The sequence below is a fragment of the Acinonyx jubatus genome, chromosome E1 (genome assembly GCF_027475565.1).
Source record: "Acinonyx jubatus isolate Ajub_Pintada_27869175 chromosome E1, VMU_Ajub_asm_v1.0, whole genome shotgun sequence".
NCBI classification, from domain to species: domain Eukaryota; kingdom Metazoa; phylum Chordata; class Mammalia; order Carnivora; family Felidae; genus Acinonyx; species Acinonyx jubatus.
Window position 1 is genome coordinate 53,320,146 of NC_069397.1, and position 18,100 is coordinate 53,338,245.

Sequence of the window (18,100 nt, forward strand, 5' to 3'; positions counted from 1 at the left end):
GTTTTATTTATTTTTGAGAGTGAGAGAGAGAGACAGCGTGAGCAGGGGAGGGGCAGAGAGAGAGGGAGACACAGAATCTGAAACAGGCTCCAGGCTCTGAGCCATCAGCACAGAGCCCAAGGCGGGGCTTGAACCCACGAACCGTGAGTCATGACCTGAGCTGAAGTTGGACGCTCAACCGACTGAGCCCTCCAGGCGCCCCTAGTGAACATTTAATTTTTCATCCAGCCCTGAGAGACGAAGGTTCCTGCAGTAAAGGTTTGGAAACTGAGTCTTAAAGGAGGGAGGCAGCTTGTCAGGGTCTCCCAAATGGTGTGTGACTGCCTGTCCCCGTCAGTGCAGCCCTGGGTGGGAGCAAAAGGCCTGAGGAGTGAGGGGTGCCCTGGGATGACCCGGCCTGGGGCTCCCTTGCCCCCTGCTAAGCTCCCTGGTGGTCTAGAAATGAGCCCCCCGCCTCAGGCACCCCTGGCACTAAACCCAGGGTATGGGACAAATATTGCTTACATGAACCTAACTGTGCTAAGTGGTGCATCCCAGGCCTCCGGGATGATGGGAAGCCAGGCTGAGCCCTCATCACAGAAGCAGCATCTTAGCGGCTTTCTTAGATCTGTGGACATAAATGTTAGCTGTGATCTGACACTGGTGAGAGTTCTCGAAGCAGCAGGAACCGGGGTCCAAAGACGTGCCTGCTGGGGGGCTGCAGGGAGACCATGGCGACCTGCCTTGTCCAGCGAGGGGCCTCTCGCTGGGATATAATTTAATCAAAAGCAGCTAAGGTTAGAAATGAGTCTCCTCCACTGCCCAAACCATATCTCGAGTTCCCCGGAGCCACGCGTGGGCAGGGGCAGATACAGTGGGCAGTGCAGAGATTGAACGTGTCCATCACTGCAGAAAGTTCTGGCGGTCAGTGCTGGTTTAGATCCTCGGCCTGGGCGGGGGAGGGTGGCCCCTTTGTCCAGGGAGAATTGGGGGGTGCAGCCCCGGGAGCCCCGGAAGAGCCCATCTGCTGCGCACACTGGTGCTTCCTATCCAGGGTAGGGGGCACAGCCTCGTGCTCTGCTGCTGGCCCGGGGCAATTTGTCAGGGGGGTGCCTCGGGGTTGCCATGCAGGCTTCTCCGTTAGGCACCAGGTGGGTGACCCTGGTGGGGTGGTACCTCCCCCTGACCGTCCCAACCCGTCCACCCAGATGGCTTTCCTACCTCCTTCTCTTCATCCTGGACCTGCTCATCTGCCTCGTCGCCTGCCTGGGACTGGCCAGGCGCTCCAGGGGTCTCTTGGCCTCGTGAGTATCCCCGTCTATGGGCCAGAGAGCCGGGCAAGCATCAGGGGTGACGGTGCCACCGTCTGAGAGAGATGGGGGCCTGGCCGGCCTCGGAGGGTGTGGTGGGGAGCAAGAACCTGAAGCCACCTTCTGACCCCTCCTCAGCCCCCAGTCGAGGGAGACAGCAGCCACTGACTTACCATCTGGACACGGAGTGAGGACTGGGCTTTCCTCCCTGGGCCCCCTCCGTCCCTGGGTCTGTCTGCTGAACAGCTGAAGGAATGTGGCCCAAGCCTTAGAGCCTCTGCTGTCTCTAACCAACACCTCCTCGTAGCTTGTGTCCTCACGGCTCGTACTCTGCTGCTGGCCAGGGGCAATTTGTCGGGGGTGGGGGGGCTTAGGGGTCCCCTGTTCGGCCTAGGGGTCCAGCCTCCATGCCTCTCTCCCAGCAGTCAGCGGGCTGGTATTAGAGGCCACTGCAAGAGTTTCAGGGCCGACAGGATGGTGGCGAGGAGGAAGGGCACTGGAGGTTGGTGGGGTGACAGCCCTCAGTGTTCCCACCTGCCAGCCTGTGTCTGTGCCTCTCCCAGGATGCTGTGCTGCGGGGTGCTGGCTCTGCTCCTCAGCTGGACGTCCTTGGCAGCTGACACGGCTGCAGCAGTGGTGAGTTCGGGGTTGGGGGGAGGTGGGTGGCCCGACCAGGACTGTCTGTCTGGTGGCTTGTCGATGTGTCGTGCCCAGAGCCCCCAGGGCAGGGCCAGCTTCTGGTCTCTGTCCCTGACCTAGAATCCCTGAACTGAGTGAGCTTGGATCGTCCTCACCGGCCCCCTTGCCCTTCCCGGGGGGACGGAGGCCCAGAGAAAGGAAGAGACTCACCCAAGGTCATGAGGTATTTAGGGGCAGAACCAAGATAAGATGCCTGATCCCTTTCCCGCCCCACTGGCCCATTCCAGCATCCCAGCCGCTGCTAGTAAGGCCAAGCTGGGATGGCCAGGCGACCTCTCTGGGTGTGAAGAACTAACCGGGTCTGGTGGGGATGGGCGGGATCTCAACCTCAGGCTGGAGAAGCCTCCGGCCTCAGAAGCACACTGCTTGGCCAGCTTCCCTGGGCATCGGGAATGTGGAATGTGGCATTTAGCTTGCCTTCCGGCCCGTTGCCTTGAACTCGCACACACAGCCTAAAACACAATGGTGTATGTTTCTGGATGCAGTGCCTGAAAACGTCTAAAAAGAAACACACAAGGTAGGGGAAGCTTCCTGTGTAGGTATGCTTGGTCTTTAAACACACCTAACGCTCAATTTAAGCTGTGCGCATGAATCATTCGTTCACCGACTTTCTGGCTCTGTGGCATCTCGTGCCAGGTGCCTGGGGATGCAGAGACCAGGAGGACATGATGTTTGCTCTTGACATGGTCTCAGCCTGCAGAAGAAAGACTTGTAGGCAGATCACTGTGACGTCGTGTGAACGGATGCCATGGAGGTGCATTGCTGTCTGTGTGTGTGTGTGTGTGTGTGTGTGTGTGTGTGTGTAAGTGTGAGAGTGGGGGGGGCAGGCAGGATTGATGGGGGGATTTCAGGGAATCCCTGCCTGATTCAGGGGCCACAAACTAAGGCCCTGACCTGCGTCTGTACTGCCCTAGCTACCTGGGGATAAAAGAATGGTCAAGGGCACTCTCCCCAAACTCACGCCTTGCCCAGGGACTTGGGGGCCGGCTAGTTGTTCTGGCTTTGGGCATTTAGCCGCCGTGATGCCCACAGTATGAATGGCCCCTGGTGCTGCTTAGCTCATAGCAACTTCTGGCAGAGCTTGTCCGGAAGGGAGAGGAGGTGCGTGTCTCCTGTTTTGTTCCCTGCCCCCACCATGCAGTGTCCACTTTGGGCATGAGAGAGAAAAAGCAGATGGGAGCCTATGTCCCGAGGGCCGGGTCCCCTCCAGATGCAGGGAAGGGCAGGATAGGAGGGCCCAGGTCCTGCTCCAGAGCATTCTGATGTCCTCAGGAGCTGAGCGGGTACATAGTCCAGGGGAGTGGCTGTTGGCCCGAGCCACATGCACAGCTGCCTGGCCGACAGCCTCTCCTCCAGGGACAACTGTAAGCACAGGGAGACTGCAGAAGGCAGGCTTTCCGGGGGCCCATCCTGCCCCTTGGGCAGCCTCTGCCTTCTGGAAGCAGCAGAAGCTTCCATCTTGCCGCCATGAGCTGCCCTTTGGGGGACAGCTCCCTCCCAGCGGGGGCTTCTCCCTGGCACTGGGCTTCAGTGTTCGGGGAGACCAGAGGCGGTTTAATCCCCCAGCTGGGCGCCCTGGGCTGCCAGTTCTGGCGAGAAAGGCCATTTCCCCAATTGTTGAGTCAGGCCTGTGTGAGGGAGTGCTGTGAGGAGCTGAATGCGCCTTTGAGCGGGCTGTGGGCCCTGCTGCATGGTAATGGGAAGCAGGGTGATGCGAGGGAGGCAGGCTGTTGTGGGAGCCTTTGTGTGGTCCCGCTGCCCTGCCCCGGGAGGCCGCCTTTCTCTGAGCCAGTGGGGCCGAGGACAGACCCCGCCGAGCTCCTCCCGCCCCGTCCCTTCCCTGTCCCCAAGAGAGGACCTCCCTCAGGAAGGAGCTCTGCCCACCCCCACCCCCACCCCCCGAGAACCTGCTCAGAGTAGAATTTGGGGGAACTGAGCTCTGGGCTTTGGGTGACGCCAGCGGGCAGCTGAGCAGAACACTCCCTGCCAATCCCGCCACCCCGGGGGGGGGCTGGCCCCCCCTCACTCCTTCCCAACAGGACCCCTGGGAAAGTTACTGAAGCTCCCCAGACCTCAGCTTCCTCGAGTGTGGAATGGGGAGATGGGATAGCACTTGCTCCAGAGGAGGAGAAGGGCTGGTTAACCCCCTGGGGGGGGGGGGGGGCGTACAGGAAATGTTCAGTAAGCAGTAGCCGCCATTGCTTTGCTGTGCATTTGTGTCATCAGGCGAGGGGCACCGGGGGACTCCTTCAGACCGTCACCTGTGCTCTCCAGAGCTGCCTCAACGGGGCTGGACACTGGGCTTCTCCGGTGCTCAGTCCCCACCCGTGCCCAGTGCCCCCTGCCTCCCCCCACCCCATCCCCACTGTGTGAATAACGCACGTGTGGGCCTTTGTCTCCTTGGACAGGAAAGTTGAATCCTCACTCGGGTCTGAAGAGCAGGCAGGCCTGAGTGGGCTGGGAGGGGGCCTCCTGTCCCCCTTTGGATCCCATATTTTTGCACGGGGCAGAGGTGACCCAGGCCAAGATGGCAGCCTCACTGTATCTTTCCCAAGGCCTCCCATCCCCCACTCAGGTCTGGCTCCTCCCTCTTTGCCACTCCAGTGACCGGGTAGGGGTGCCCCCTGGCCTGCTGGTGCTGTGGCTCTGGTTGGTAGTAATAAATCAGTCTGATTGATACATGTTAGTGATTTGCATATAGAGTAATTCTCCCAGGGTCCTGAGCACGTGGCTGTGTGTGGGCACATGAGCACGTGGACACGTACAGATGTGTCCTTGTGGAAGCTCCGTATCTAAAGGGGCATCTAGGGGCGCCTGGGGGGCTTAGTCAGTTGAACGTCTGACTTCGGCTCACATCATGATCTTACGGTTCGTGGGTGCGAGCCCGGCGTCGGGCTCTCTGCTGACAGCTCAGAGTCTGGAGCCTGCTTCAGATCCTGTGTCTCCGTCTCTCTCTCTTTCCCTGCTTGCGCTCTGTCTCTCTCAAAAATGAATAAACATTAAGAAAAAAAAACGTAAAGGGGCATCTTATTCCCCAACCCTACCCAAAGCCTGTAAATACCACGATGCAGTTGGCCACTATACTCGTGCCTAGTGTTAGCAGCACAGGGCATCTGATAGGTGCTTTATAAGTAGTTATCAACTCTGTGAATGAATGAACGAAGCAGCCCCAGCTTGCAGCTGCTCCTGAAGGAGGGCAGGGCACCAGCAGTGCGGGGGCCGTGGGGATGGGTCCCTGTTCGGGGAGCACTCCCTGGAGCAGGGGAGCCCCTAGGAACAGGCTGGAGGACCAGAGCTTACTCTGACTGCTCTATAAGAGGGGAGGCCTCCTTTACCCAATGCTCCACCGTACCCCCAGGCTGGACCTGGGAAAGGCCTGGCTCAGAGGATGCCATCCTGGCCGCTCCCTCTCCCAGGGCCCCCGGCCTGCCCCTAACAGTCCGTGGGCCCTTAGCGGTCACCTCTCCGGGCCATGCTGGGGGGCCCAGGCCCTCGGGTTCGTCAGAGCCCGGAGCCCCGTAGTCTAACTCTCCGTCCCCCCCCTTCACATCTTATCCTGAGCAGAACCCGCACCCAAAGGCTCAGAGGTGGATCCGATGCCAACAGAATCCTTTAGGAAGAGAGTCCGGGGGACGCTTCATAGATTGACACCCCAAAAGCATGTGGGGCTTAGTAACAGCAAGACAAAACTACAACAGAAGTCAGCAATGGCCGTGGTGCAGGAACTCCCCATCACACGTCTTGCAGGTTCACGGACCCCTCAGGTCCATCCCAGGCACTGAGAAATAAAGAGCAGTAACAATGCCAAGTGCTGGCTGTCCGCCAGTCACTTTTCTAGGTGTTGGATTGATGGATCGATTTTAATTTTTTGAGAGAGAGGGCGCAAGTGGATGAGGGGCAGAGAGAGCAAGAGGGAGGGAGAGAGAAGCGGGGCTCACCCGAAGCGGGGCTCGAACTCACGAACTGTGACGTCGTGACCCGGGCCAAAGTCAGATGCTTAATGGAAGGCAGCTATGCTCACCACTATGCCACCAACGCTGCACGGCCTGGGCCAAGTCAGACGCTTAATGACCAAGCCAGGGTCATTAAACACCCGAGGTGTTTTACACAGATTAATTCTTAAGATGGATAGCGTTTTCCTCTCCGTGTTATTGACGAGGCAGCTGAGACACAGAAAGAGTAAGTCACTTGTCCAGACTTACCGAGCTAGGAAGGAGCAGAGCCAGGATTCAGGCCCAGGGAAGTTGGCTCCTGCCTGTTGCTTTCCACCCAGGACTGAGCGGAGGGGTCCGGGCGGCTGGGGCCGAGGGTGCCTGACTCCAGCCGGGACCCCGGTGTCGTAACTTTCCTCTACCCTCCCGTCTCTCTCTGGCTCAGGGCACCAGTGACTTCTGCTCAGCTCCCGATACCTTCATCCTGAACATCACAGAGGACCACATCCGCACAGGTAACCCCCCCTCGGGCCCTGTGTTGTCAAGAGCGGCTCTAAATACTCAGACCAGGCCTACGGCGAACCGTACCTTTCGGCCCTGTAGTCCTCTACCCTTCCCCACCCCCCAACCTCAGGTCCAGCTGGACCTCTGGGCCATTTCATAGAAGCGCCCTCCTTTGGGAGTTTGGGGGTTGGCTTGGCCACTGAGGATGGATGACGGTCCGGTCACCTGTGAGCTCCTGCCTGATGCCGACGCCTTTGCCTTGCAGAGGTGACCCGTTACTACCTATATTGCAGTCAGAGCATAAGCAGCCCCTTCCAGCAGGTATGCCCACCCTGCCCCGTCCTCGCCCTGCCTACCGCCCCCCCTTGACCCCAAGCCCCAACACCGACCAGTAAGGTGTAGGTGGCTGTGTGCTTTTGGCTTCATTGCGAGGCCGATGCCGCTTATCCGAGGACCACACCTTGAGTAGCAGGAAGCCAGGGGACCGTGCTGCTCCCGCGAAACCTGAGGGATGAGGGGAAGGGCCGGGATCAGGGACGCTAGGGGGCAGGACAGCCGGGGAACAGTGCCTGGGAAGGGGAGTCTCACGGCAGGGCTGCGGTCTCTCCTGGCCAGGCACTGACCATCTTCCAGCGCTCGCTCACCACCATGCAGATCCAGGTGGCCGGTCTGCTACAGTTTGCCGTGCCCCTCTTCCCCACGGCAGAGGTAAGGCGGCTGCCTCCCCCCGGATCCGTGCCGGAACAGGGGGAGCCCCAGCTGGACCCCGACAACCCTTCTCCCCTCCTCCCCGCTCTACCTCACCCCTCCTGGACCCCATGGCTTTGCAGAGCCAGGCTGTGGAGAGCGCTCCCCTCCCCAGGGGTCTAGTCCCCCTCCTCCCTCTGGCTCTAAAGGCCTCTTTGCACACGCCGCTCTCTGAGGTTTTATCCACAAGCCCTCCCCCACCGCTCATTCTCCGTCTCTCTGCCTGTCCGTGTGTTTGCTTCTTCCTGCTTCAGAAAGACCTGCTCGGAATCCAGCTCCTGTTGAACTCGTCGGAGTCCGGCCTTCACCAGCTGACAGCCATGCTGGATTGCCGAGGGCTGCACAAGGTGCTGGGTGGGGGGGGGCCCCTGGGCGGCAAGCAGGACGGGGGCACCCCCGCCGGCCACATTCTCCCAGAGAGCAGCCCGTAGAGACTCTCCATCGGCCAGACTCCCCCGCCATCTGGTCAACCGTCCATCTCCCCGGCTGCAAGTGAACATTCCTTGCTCATTTCCAGGGTTGCCTCTCCAAGAATTGGCATATCACACAGCCCCGAATGCAGGGAACACTCGGGGGGGGGGGGGGGTGAGCTCCCCTCCCCGCAAGCACTAAGCCAGGGTGTGTGGACACTTCTCACATTCCATATGGATTTAGCACGGAGAGTCCTATAACGATCACAGCTCCATGTAGTGAGCCCTTGATTCTGCGCACCCTTGTTCCGTACAGTCTGTACCCATAAGCCATTCAGTTGTCACGGTTAATATTGTCAAATACGGGGGCGCCTGGGTGGCTCAGTCGGTTAAGCGGCCAACTTCGGCTCAGGTCATGATCTCGTGGTCCGTGAGTTCGAGCCCCACGTCGGGCTCTGTGCTGACAGCTCAGAGCCTGGAGCCTGTTTCGGATTCTGTGTCTCCCTCTCTCTGACCCTCCCCCGTTCATGCTCTGTCTCTCTCTCTGTCTCAAAAAAAAATTTGTCAAATACGTGTTATTTCGTGGGCAGTCTTATAGAAAAGGAAACTGTGCATGTGCGGACAGATAGATATTTATATATGGATATCTTTTTTTTAAATGTTTATGTACTTTTGAGAGAGCCAGAGGGACAGAGTGCGAGCAGGGAGGGGCAGAGAGAGAGGGAGACACAGAATCTGAAGCAGGCTCCAGGCTCCGAGCCATCAGCACACAGCACGTGGGCTCAAACCCACGAACTGTGAGATCGTGACCTGAGCCAAAGTCGGATGCTTAACCGACTGAGCCCCCCAGGCACCCCTATATGCGTGTGTATTTGTAAAGTGGCTCACTGAAGGTTCCAGGCTGTTAGGTCAAGGGCTTGGGTTTGGACGTTGGCACGTACCCTCTCTCCCTCTGCACCACCCACATCCATTCCCTCCGCAAATCCTAGCATCTAGACTCTCAAGTATGCGTTTGCACCCGTCCACTTCTCTCTCCCTCCCCGCTTCTGCCACGACCCAAGCACTGCCCTGCTCCCCTGGGTGACGGCCGTGGCCTCCTAACTGGTCTCCAGCCTTTTCTCGCCCCCTGACCTTCCATGACCTTTCACACACAGCAACCACAGTGGTCTTTGTAAAAGCCAGTTGGGTCGCGTCCCTTCTCTCGAATCTCGTCACTTACTGATAAAAAGCAAGCTCCTCCCTTGCCTGCAAGGCCTAGCGGGAACTGGCGCCCCCCCCCCCCCATCCCGTCTCCTTCTGGCCCTTTTTCCTCTTTCCCGAACATGTCACCCGTGCCCCCTTCCCCCATCTGCTCAAGGCACAATCCACTCCTTCTGGCCATGCTGGTCTTAGCATAAATGTCTCCTGTCTTCTGGCTCTCCCGTCCTGCAGCCGTGTCTGTCTTGCTCGGAGCCGACCCCGACCCTCACGTGCCTAGCACACAGTAGGCAGTCAGCAGACGCTTATGGAGTGAACCCCAAAAGCCCTTCTGTCGGGCTCCAGAGTGTGGACCCTTAGTGGCTGTACAAAAAGCGCTCGGGATAGAGACGATCCCCGGCCGAGGCTTGGGGAGAGGGGCCACCAGAAGTGAGCTCAGACCCCAGGCGTGCCCTGACCCACCTTCCAGCAACGTGTCCCTCCTCCTCCTCCTCCAGGACTACCTGGACGCTCTTGCTGGCATTTGCTACGACGGCATCGAGGGCTTGCTCTACCTCGGCCTCTTCTCCCTCCTGGCCGCCCTGGCCTTTTCCACCATGATCTGCGCGGGGCCGCGGGCCTGGAAGCACTTTACCACCAGGTGGGCTGCCAGGGGGCTTCCTGAGGGAGCACGCAGGAGGCTCTGCTCTGTGACTGCGCCCAGAGCCGATAACCTGGGCCGAACGATGGCCGCGGGGGTTCCAGGCATTCAGCCCCAACAGGCTGGCTGGATTTCTGCAGAAGCTTCCCTGAGAGTCCAGACAGACCCCCCAAAAGGAGGTTCCAAGAGCCCGGGGCAGGAGCGGAGCCGAGAGCATGGTGACAGTGTCATACCCCCACCTGGCGCCCCTTCCTCGTCCTCTCTTCCTCTGAAGGGCTTTGTGATGTGAGATCATGAGGGCTCTGGATGCTGGAGGGGCGCTTCCAAAATACCCAGAAGGGTAGATTATAGCCCCGGTAGTGGGGCACCTACATTTTCATGAAGCAGATAGAGATGAGGTCTTTCAGTGCCTGTGGGCAGATTGGACAAAAGGAAGCAGGGCAGGGAGGGTCAGTGTGACGGGGTCAGCATGGCGGGCTGCCTGGAGGAGGTGGATGTGAAGCTGGGAACAGGTGGAGTGATCTGTGTGAGGCAGGCCTGAAGACCGTGTGTTTCAGGAACCTGAGGGAGACACACACGTGTGGCAAGAGAGGGTCCTGGGAGCAAAGCCTGGGAAGCCAGCCGGGACCCCGCTGCCTCTGAGTCCAGGCTCTCACGGCCAGTCGTGTCCTGTATGTCGTTCTAGGGACAGAGACTATGATGACATCGACGGTGACGACCCTTTCAACCCCCAGGCCCGACGCATCGCCGCTCACAACCCCCCTCGGGGGCAGCTTCGAAGCTTCTGCAGCTACAGCAGCGGCCTGGGCAGCCAGACCAGCCTGCAGCCCCCAGCACAGACCATCTCCAACGCCCCAGTCTCGGAATACATGTACGGCAGGGCTCCCCCTGTACATGTCTCGACACATCGCGGCTGGGGCAGCACCGCCACCCCTCCCCCCGCCCCAGCCCTAGGGGAGCTAGATCTGGAGCACATTCGGGTACCAGAGAACCGGGTTGGGAGGAAGGCATCCAAGTCCAGCCGTGGTCCCCCGGCTGCAGCCAGAGGGTGCCTGGTGGGAAGGCCCCCGAGGGCCATCTAGCCACCCCAGTACACGTGCACCCCTGTAGATGCCAAGCCTTGCCCTCAGGGCAGATCGCAGGGCCCAGAAGCTGCCTTTCTCCGGCCACGATGCTCCTGGCCCCTGGTGCCCCACCCGCAGCTTCTCCCCTGGGCTCTCTGAGGGCTCTTTCCCTTATATTCCTGCCCACAGTTCCCCCAGGTCCATTTCCACCCCGTACTTGCACATGCGCATCCGCGGGCCCCTCCTGGAGAAATCCAAGTGCCCCCACCCCCACCCCCGCGCCTCCCCGTCCTGAGCTGTCCTCTCGGCCCACAGGAACCAGGCCATGCTCTTCGGCGGTAACCCACGCTACGAGAACGTTCCGCTCATCGGAAGAGGCTCCCCTCCTCCCACGGTAACCTGGGCTCCCGGGCAAAGTCAGAGCTAGGCCCTTGTTGGGGAAGTGATGACAGATAAGACCTCCCCTCAACCTGGTGAATCCCCTCCCCGAAGGTAGAAAAAGTGAAACAATTTTGTTACTAAGTAAGCATTAAACCCGGACTGCCATGCACATCGCTGGCAATCTGCTAAAGACATTGCAAAGACGGAAAGCTCACCCCCGTGTAGCCAGACAGCCTCACCCCCGTGCACGCTTGTCCCCAGGCAAGAGGACTGCACAGCGCCTCTGTCACACTAGTCCATCCCGAATGGATGCCAGTTAGGGTGGCCCTCAGCGTCACTCATTGCCACGGAGATGGGGGCAGTCCTTGATGCTTACCTTCCAAAGAGGTGGCTCCCAGACCCTTAAGAAAACATTCCTGGATTGCAAAGCTGGCAAGAGCCTGGTTTAGCCCTTAAAAAGGTTTATATGCATCTCAAAGGGACAGAGAAATAATTTGCAGTGATAAGTTTGCTGAACGAAATAATGTAAGTAAGAGAGAGCGTCCCTTTCTGCTCCAAGGAAATTGTTTTGCTCTCTGATGGTGTTTAGCCTTTCACCGTGGGCTGCAGGGTGGAGCCCCGCAGTCCAATGTCTGGGACACCAGCCTTCCTTAACCCCGCTCAGCTGGTACCTGAGTGGGGCCTGTGCCTCTGGCCCACGCCCGCTTCCCAGCCAGGGGACGGAGACTCAGCATCGGGAAAGGAGCCTGTGGCGCGAGGGGGTGCATATTGGAAAGAAAAGGCTCTGTCTTCTCCCAGAGAAGTGTGGGGGCCGCAGGAATCCTGGCTGAGACAGATAGATCGCTTCGAGTAGAGCCAGTAGACCGTGGAATCCAAGGACACAGACTCCTGTGCCAGGTGCCCGGGTTCACACCAGCTCACTGCTTCTGAACTCTGTGGCCTTAGACAGGCACTTCGCCTCTATGTGCCTCAGTTTCCCCACCCGTAGAATGGGCATGATAATAGCACACACCCCACGGTGGTGGCGGGCGTTGGAGGACTCAGTCACTGTAAACGCGTGTCTGTGTGGTGCGTAGATGCTCTAAGAGGGCGCCGCTTGCTCCACCCCTACTCTCCACCGTCCCGCCCGCTCCCTCCCGCCGCCACCTTCTCCACAAGCTGCGGCATCTGTAAGAGATGGGGGGCCGGGGTGGCGAGTGGAAAGCAAGGCCAGAAGTCTGTGATGGGTGGGGTTGCAGCACACAGTTCTTGAGCCCAGTGTCCGTTAAAGTGCCCCTTGCCTCCACTTGGCTGGAGAGGGCATTTACTTATTTTTTTAATGTTTAATTTTTGAGAGAGAGAGAGAGAGAGAGAAAGCGTGTGCAAGGCGGAGGAGGGGCAGAGAGAGTGGGGGACAGACGATCCCCCAAGCAGGCTCTGCGCTGACAGCAGAGAGCCCGACCCGAGGCTCGAACTCACAAACCGTGAGATCATGACCCGAGCCGATGTCGGACGCTCAACTGATGGAGCCACCCAGGCGCCCCTGGACAAGGCATTTTAATTTAGGGGGTTTGGAAGGGGCCATCCAGCCGGTAAACTAGAGCGGCTGCTGCTGGGGACCCAAGGACACAGGGCCAATGACACGGCCCTGGTGCTCACACACGCGCATATCCAGCGAGTCAGCCCCAAACACAGGTGGTGCTTGCGAGGGAAACCACAGTGCTGTTCGGGGGGGGGGGGGGGGGGGGGGGGGAGAGGTGGGGACCCAGCCGGGTCTTCAGGAAGTGCATAACCTGCAGCGGGAAGGGCTCAAAAACGCGGCTCTTGTAATGAGTGCTTTGGGACCTGGAGGTGGGACCTGTCCCTGCTGCTGTGTGGGATCCGAGAGAGTCCTGTGCAGCAGGTGGCACTTGAACCATAGCTTTGAGCGGCTCACCCTGGGGCAGTTCTGCCCCCAGGGGACATCTGGCCTGTCAGGAGACATTTGGGGTTGTCACAACTTGGGGGTGGTGGGGGAGGGGAGCAGGTGCTACCGCCACCTAGTGGGCAAAGGCTAGGGATGCTGCTCAGCCCAGCAGAGAATGATCCGGCCCCAAATGTCCACTTTTGGGACATTGAGAAACCCCACCCGCCCACGGCCCCACCTTGCTATTTTTGCCCAGAGCACCTCACCTGCCCTCCTTTTACGCACAGCCCTAGACACAGGCCTAGCTCTCGCTTCTGGGGTCCTCAGGGAGGGACCGCGGGCTAGTGGAAGCCAGCATTCAGAGTAGGCACCGTTTAAATCTCAACCTGGCTTTCTCTACCCAGAAGCCTCCTGGGTTCCTTTTCCTCTTACCAGCTGCTGTAGACCCAGGAATGCAGATTAATATTAATTGTAATCTCAGCGAAACATAATTAGGGGCGATCTGCTGCTGGGAATGAGGAATTAGTCCGTGCGCTGTGATGCCAAATAAAAATGATTTGGGGATTACCTTCTGTTTTGAAAGATCCGGGCCACTCTCCCTGCCATTAGCAGAGATAATCGAGGGCTGACTTTATTTGCAAGGCTCAAGGACAGAATTCACCTTCCTCCCTCGAATTAAGACCTGCTTAGGGCCTCTTAGAGCTTTGGCCGAGTTGGCTACCCAGCCCACCCAGCTCGACCCCCACCTCCTGCCGTGCAAGTGGCAAGGGGCACGAGGAGGCATCTACAGGTGCTGCCCACCTAGGAACCCCCAGCGTGTGTGGACGTGCTCCCCCATAGACCTCGCACCTGCCACTCCCTGCCCTCCCCCTGTGCCTGCTCCAAATATTCATCAGCACTCGGCTAATGGCAAGTTTGACGTATAGATGCACCCCTCCCTCTGCCAGCTCCAGCTCTGGGACAGATGGGGATTTCACTGCCCGGGGTGATAGCAAGCAAGACAGTCCGAAGGTACAGCCTGTTCCATTGGCTGGAAATGTGCCTTTCCCCAGGCTCCACCTTCCAGGAATCCCTGCTTCCCTCTCAGGCACCGTGTCCTCGATTTGACGGACACAAGTGACCCAGGCAATTGTGAAAAATACTGATCCCAGGACTTCAGTCCAGACTCACTGATGCAGACTGTCCAGGGAAGGCACCTGGGAAGTTCTAAGTGCATCGAACAGCCAGGTGATCCTTATCATCAAGGAAGTTCGGGAAACAGTGCTTCGAGGGGGAGATGCTCAGACTCGAGTGTGCATCAGAATCTCCCGGGGGACATGTTGCAACACAGGGTCCTGGGCCCAGCCTGGTTTTTGTTTTGTTTTTGTTTTTAATGTTTATTTTTGAGAGAGAGAGAGAGAGAGAGCAGGGGAGCAGGGAAGAGAGAGGAGGACAGAGGATCCAAAGCAGGCTCTGCGCTGACAGCAGAGAACCCGACACAGGGTTCGAACTCAGGAACCGTGAGATCATGACCCAAGCTAAAGTCAGACACCTAACCTCCTGAGCCACCCAGGCGCCCTGATCCTGGGCCCAGCCCGTTTCTGATTCGGGAAATCTGCGTTTCTAATGGGTTCACGGGGAAAGCTGGGGCTGCAGGTTGGAGAAGCCCCCACAGTCTGAAGCAGGCTTCCTCCCCCACTCTACTGACGGGCTGGGTCCTTCTCTGGGGGGCGGCTGTCCTGGGCGCTGTAGGATGTTTACCTCCATCCCTGGCCTCTGCCCACTCTCCCTACCCCCCAGGTGTGATGACCAGAAATGTCTTAGACATTGCGAAATGGTTAAGAACCGCTGGGTTAAAGAGCCCCAGCACCCACCCCCGCCGCCCCCCCCAGCTGGAGGCCTGTGCTCCCCGAGCAGTCGCTAACGAACGTCCGTTGAACACACTTTGTGTTAGGTCACTGCTTCTACGACTTGGCTGCATTTGGAAGAGCTTTTTGAAAACATGCTGATGGCGGGGCCCCTGGGTGACTCAGTGGGTTAAGCGTCCGACTTCGGCTCAGGTCGTGATCTCACAGTTTGTAGGTTTGAGCCCCGCGTCGGGCTCTGTGCTGACAGCTCAGAGCCTGGAGCCTGCCTCTGATTCTGTGTCTCCCTCTCTCTCTCTGCTCCTCCCCCACTTGTGGTCTCTCTCACTCTTTCTCTCTCTCTCTCTCTCTCTCTCTCTCTCAACACTAAATAAACTTTTAAAAAAGTGCTGGTGGCACTTGAAGGTGGTTAATTTTGTTATGTGGGTTTTACCTCAAAAACAAAACAAAAATGGTGGGCGTGGCCCGAGCATCAGGAACTGTTAGGCTCCCAGGTGTTTGTAACGTTGGGCCAAGTGTGTGAGATGCGCTGTGTGAGGTGTCTTGCCTGTTTTATAGTATCTCGTTCTTGCACGGTTACTGCCTGGTGCTCTTAGGTCCCTGGTTGCAGATGTGGAAACTGAGGCTCGCAGAGGTTGGAAAGCCTCAGCCAAGGTCACGGGATGAGTAAAATGCATAACTGGGATTTGAACCTGGGTCTCTGAATCTCTGGGCCCGTGCCCTCAGCTACTCAGGAGGCAGGTTCCCCAGTGCCTCGGTGCACCCCGACGCTGTCCCCAGTGGTGGTGGTGTGGCCTGGAGTGGACGTGGCAGCCATAGCAGAGGGAGGGTGGCTGGTCTGTGTGTACATCTCACATCTGATGCTGGAAGCCAGACGTCCTGATGGCCCCGGGACTGGAAGCATGGCCAGCAGTGAAGCCTGCCCAAGCCACTCTGGTGTCGGCCAGTCCCCACGATGCCTGTGATAAAGACTGGCCCGGCCCCCGCTCCCTGAGAAGCCCCGGCCCCTTTGCTAGTACGATCTGATTTCACTGTAACAGGTGACCCTGTTCTGACTCGTCCCCTCCCCCTCTCTCCCACAGTATTCTCCCAGCATGAGGGCCACCTACCTGTCCGTGGCGGATGAGCACCTGAGGCACTACGGGAATGAGTTTCCAGCCTAACACGCGTTCCGCAGAGGTTCCTGCCTCCTTGATCTGTTTTGGTTTTTAATTAATGCCAACGCACGCATTTCTTCAATAGAAGCCAAAGGCGTCTGGAGACTGGACGCAGGACCACGGGATTGGCAGGCTCCTGGGGCTGCAGAGAAGCAGGGAGAGTCAGCCCGGCCTTGGCTGAGATTTCTGACCAAAGGCCCAGGCGGACAGAAGACCCGTGACTCGGGCAAGCCTCTCCCTCCTCTGCCCTCCTGTCCACACCGGAAACGCCCGCAGGTGCTTCGCCATGCCGAAGCGGGGAGCCTCGTTCTGCTCACCCCCACATCCCACCCTCGCCAGTTGGGGAGCGGCAGTAAGGAGGGTCGGGCATCACCACCTGAGAGCTGTATGGTTCTCATTGCCAGGACCGTGCCTCTTGCTAACACGGCCAGAAGTCCGGGTGACCACCCTCCCTGAGTCCCTCTCTCCTCTCAGCTGCCCGGCTGATGGGCGGCATTTTCCCGGGGATAAAAACGGAAGAGCTGATCAGGAGATGCCTCTAAGGGAGGTGATGTCCCTGATGAGACGAGACACTGTCCAAATCAGTGCCCCGGAGCCACCAGACAGACTCTCCCTGGACCACAGAGGGAAGGTGTTGGAGAGGCTGTGTGGTGGGTGGTCCCCGGGCTGGGGGACCACAGCTTCGTCCCTCGTAGGTGAGAGCCGGGGGCAGTGTGGGTAACAGCAGCCACTCTCTGCTCATCCTTTGCGCCCTTCCCCACCTCTCCTCCATTCCAGAATCGATGCTGTGAGTTGGTTCGCCGCAAGTAGGGACAGTCTCAGGTATTAATAGACACTTTGAAAGCGACTTTAACTTTTTTTTCCTCCCAGTGTTTTGAATACTTTGATTATCCAAAGAATTGAAGCTCACAGCACATCCAGTTTTTACAGTAGACTTGGGGCTCACTCCTTACCCCCAGCTGCAGATTTGTCTGGCATCAGCCAGGTCTTTAAGCATCTGCAGGGAGGGAGGGTTTTGAAACAAAGTACAAGATAAGTGAGACACGCTGTCCCGAGCTGCTGCTCGATGGGGATGTGGGTTCATCCCAGTCGGAGAGGAGGCCCTTTTTAAAACAGGAAGGAAGCAAAGAGGGACAGCTGACCAGAGTCCCCTGTCCCGGGGAATGCCCATGTGAATTTGCCCCTCCCTTTTGTCTTTGAGCAAGTTTGCAGTAAAAGGTTTTAGCAAAATGAGACGACTGTGTCTTGACCTGAGACAGGCCTCTTTAATCCCCCCAACCCCAGACCCATCCCGTTGTCCTGGGATGTACCTGCTCGCTGAGAAGGAGCTTGTTGGCCAGGAGGAAATAATGACCCACCATCCTGCCTGCTGAGGATCCAGGGTTAGGGTCTCTGGTGCTTCTAATCTCCTGTCAACTCAGAGTGCGAGACACTGAACCCCCACAGCCTTGCCCACCTGAAGCCAGGGGCGTGGGGAGGCGTGGCTTGGAACCAGGGCTCCATTTCCGTTTGGGGAGAGCCACTTTGCCATCAAAACACTCACAGCAGAGTGGCTGTCCACGCCCAGCCCCGGCCCCAGGACAGAACAGAGCCACGGGGCATCCAGGACTCCTGTCTTACCTGCGTTAACCTCGACATCCCGTGTACCGTAAATATATCTGTGTGGGGCCACGTCGCACACAGATAGGAACTCCGCGGTGTCAAGATGTTGCTTCTTAACATTTTGTGGTTGGCAACTGTAGAGTTGTTTTTAATGCATGTAAACTAAACTAGAATGCTTCGGGTGGTTCCTGAAGGAGCCAGGTGGGCACACTTCTGCTTGGTACATGTGCGCCCTCACCTGGGGAGAAATAAACCACTTGTACTAAAGCATGCACTCCGTCTAACTGCCTCCGCTGCGGGAGTGACGGGCACCGAGCGCTCCCTTCCAGCTGGGTTTTGGTGGGGAGGGCTTCTCGGCAGATTTCAGTGACTTCAGTGCAAGGATTGAAAGACGGGATGATTTTTTTCTTGAACGTTATTTTTTAACCTGTTTTTAATGCTTGTTTATTTTTGAGAGACAGAGCATGAGTGGGGGAGGGGCAGAAAGAGAGGGAGACGCAGAATCTGCAGCAGGCTCCAGGCTCTGAGCTGTCAGCACAGGGCCCGACGCGGGGCTCGAACTCACGAACCGCGAGATCATGGCCTGAGCCGAGGTCGGACACTTAACCGGCTGAGCCACCCAGGCGCCCCAAGACAGGACTATTGAAGGAATGTCACAGGACCTCTCCTGTGGCCTCCAGCTACTCTTCAGGACCAAGGACAGGCCTTGTTTCCCCCACCCCAGTCTTTCTCCCAAGTTCCCCCTGAAG

At 58.3% G+C, this 18,100-nt stretch overlaps 1 protein-coding gene across 2 annotated transcripts in view; it reads left to right on the top strand.

The window, feature by feature from the left end:
- The window catches only part of TTYH2 (tweety family member 2), a 37,920-nt gene extending 20,302 nt beyond the window's left edge, over positions 1-17,618 (top strand). For both annotated transcript variants that reach the window (XM_027048094.2, XM_027048093.2), the window contains exons 5-14: positions 1,188-1,283; positions 1,853-1,925; positions 6,366-6,435; positions 6,690-6,745; positions 7,040-7,132; positions 7,426-7,518; positions 9,276-9,418; positions 10,104-10,289; positions 10,798-10,876; positions 15,675-17,618. In XM_027048094.2, coding sequence (XP_026903895.1) covers positions 1,188-1,283; positions 1,853-1,925; positions 6,366-6,435; positions 6,690-6,745; positions 7,040-7,132; positions 7,426-7,518; positions 9,276-9,418; positions 10,104-10,289; positions 10,798-10,876; positions 15,675-15,755 — 970 coding nt within the window. In that variant the 3' untranslated portion in view covers positions 15,756-17,618. The remainder of the gene's footprint in view (positions 1-1,187; positions 1,284-1,852; positions 1,926-6,365; positions 6,436-6,689; positions 6,746-7,039; positions 7,133-7,425; positions 7,519-9,275; positions 9,419-10,103; positions 10,290-10,797; positions 10,877-15,674) is intronic.
- Positions 17,619-18,100: the final 482 nt, after the last annotated feature.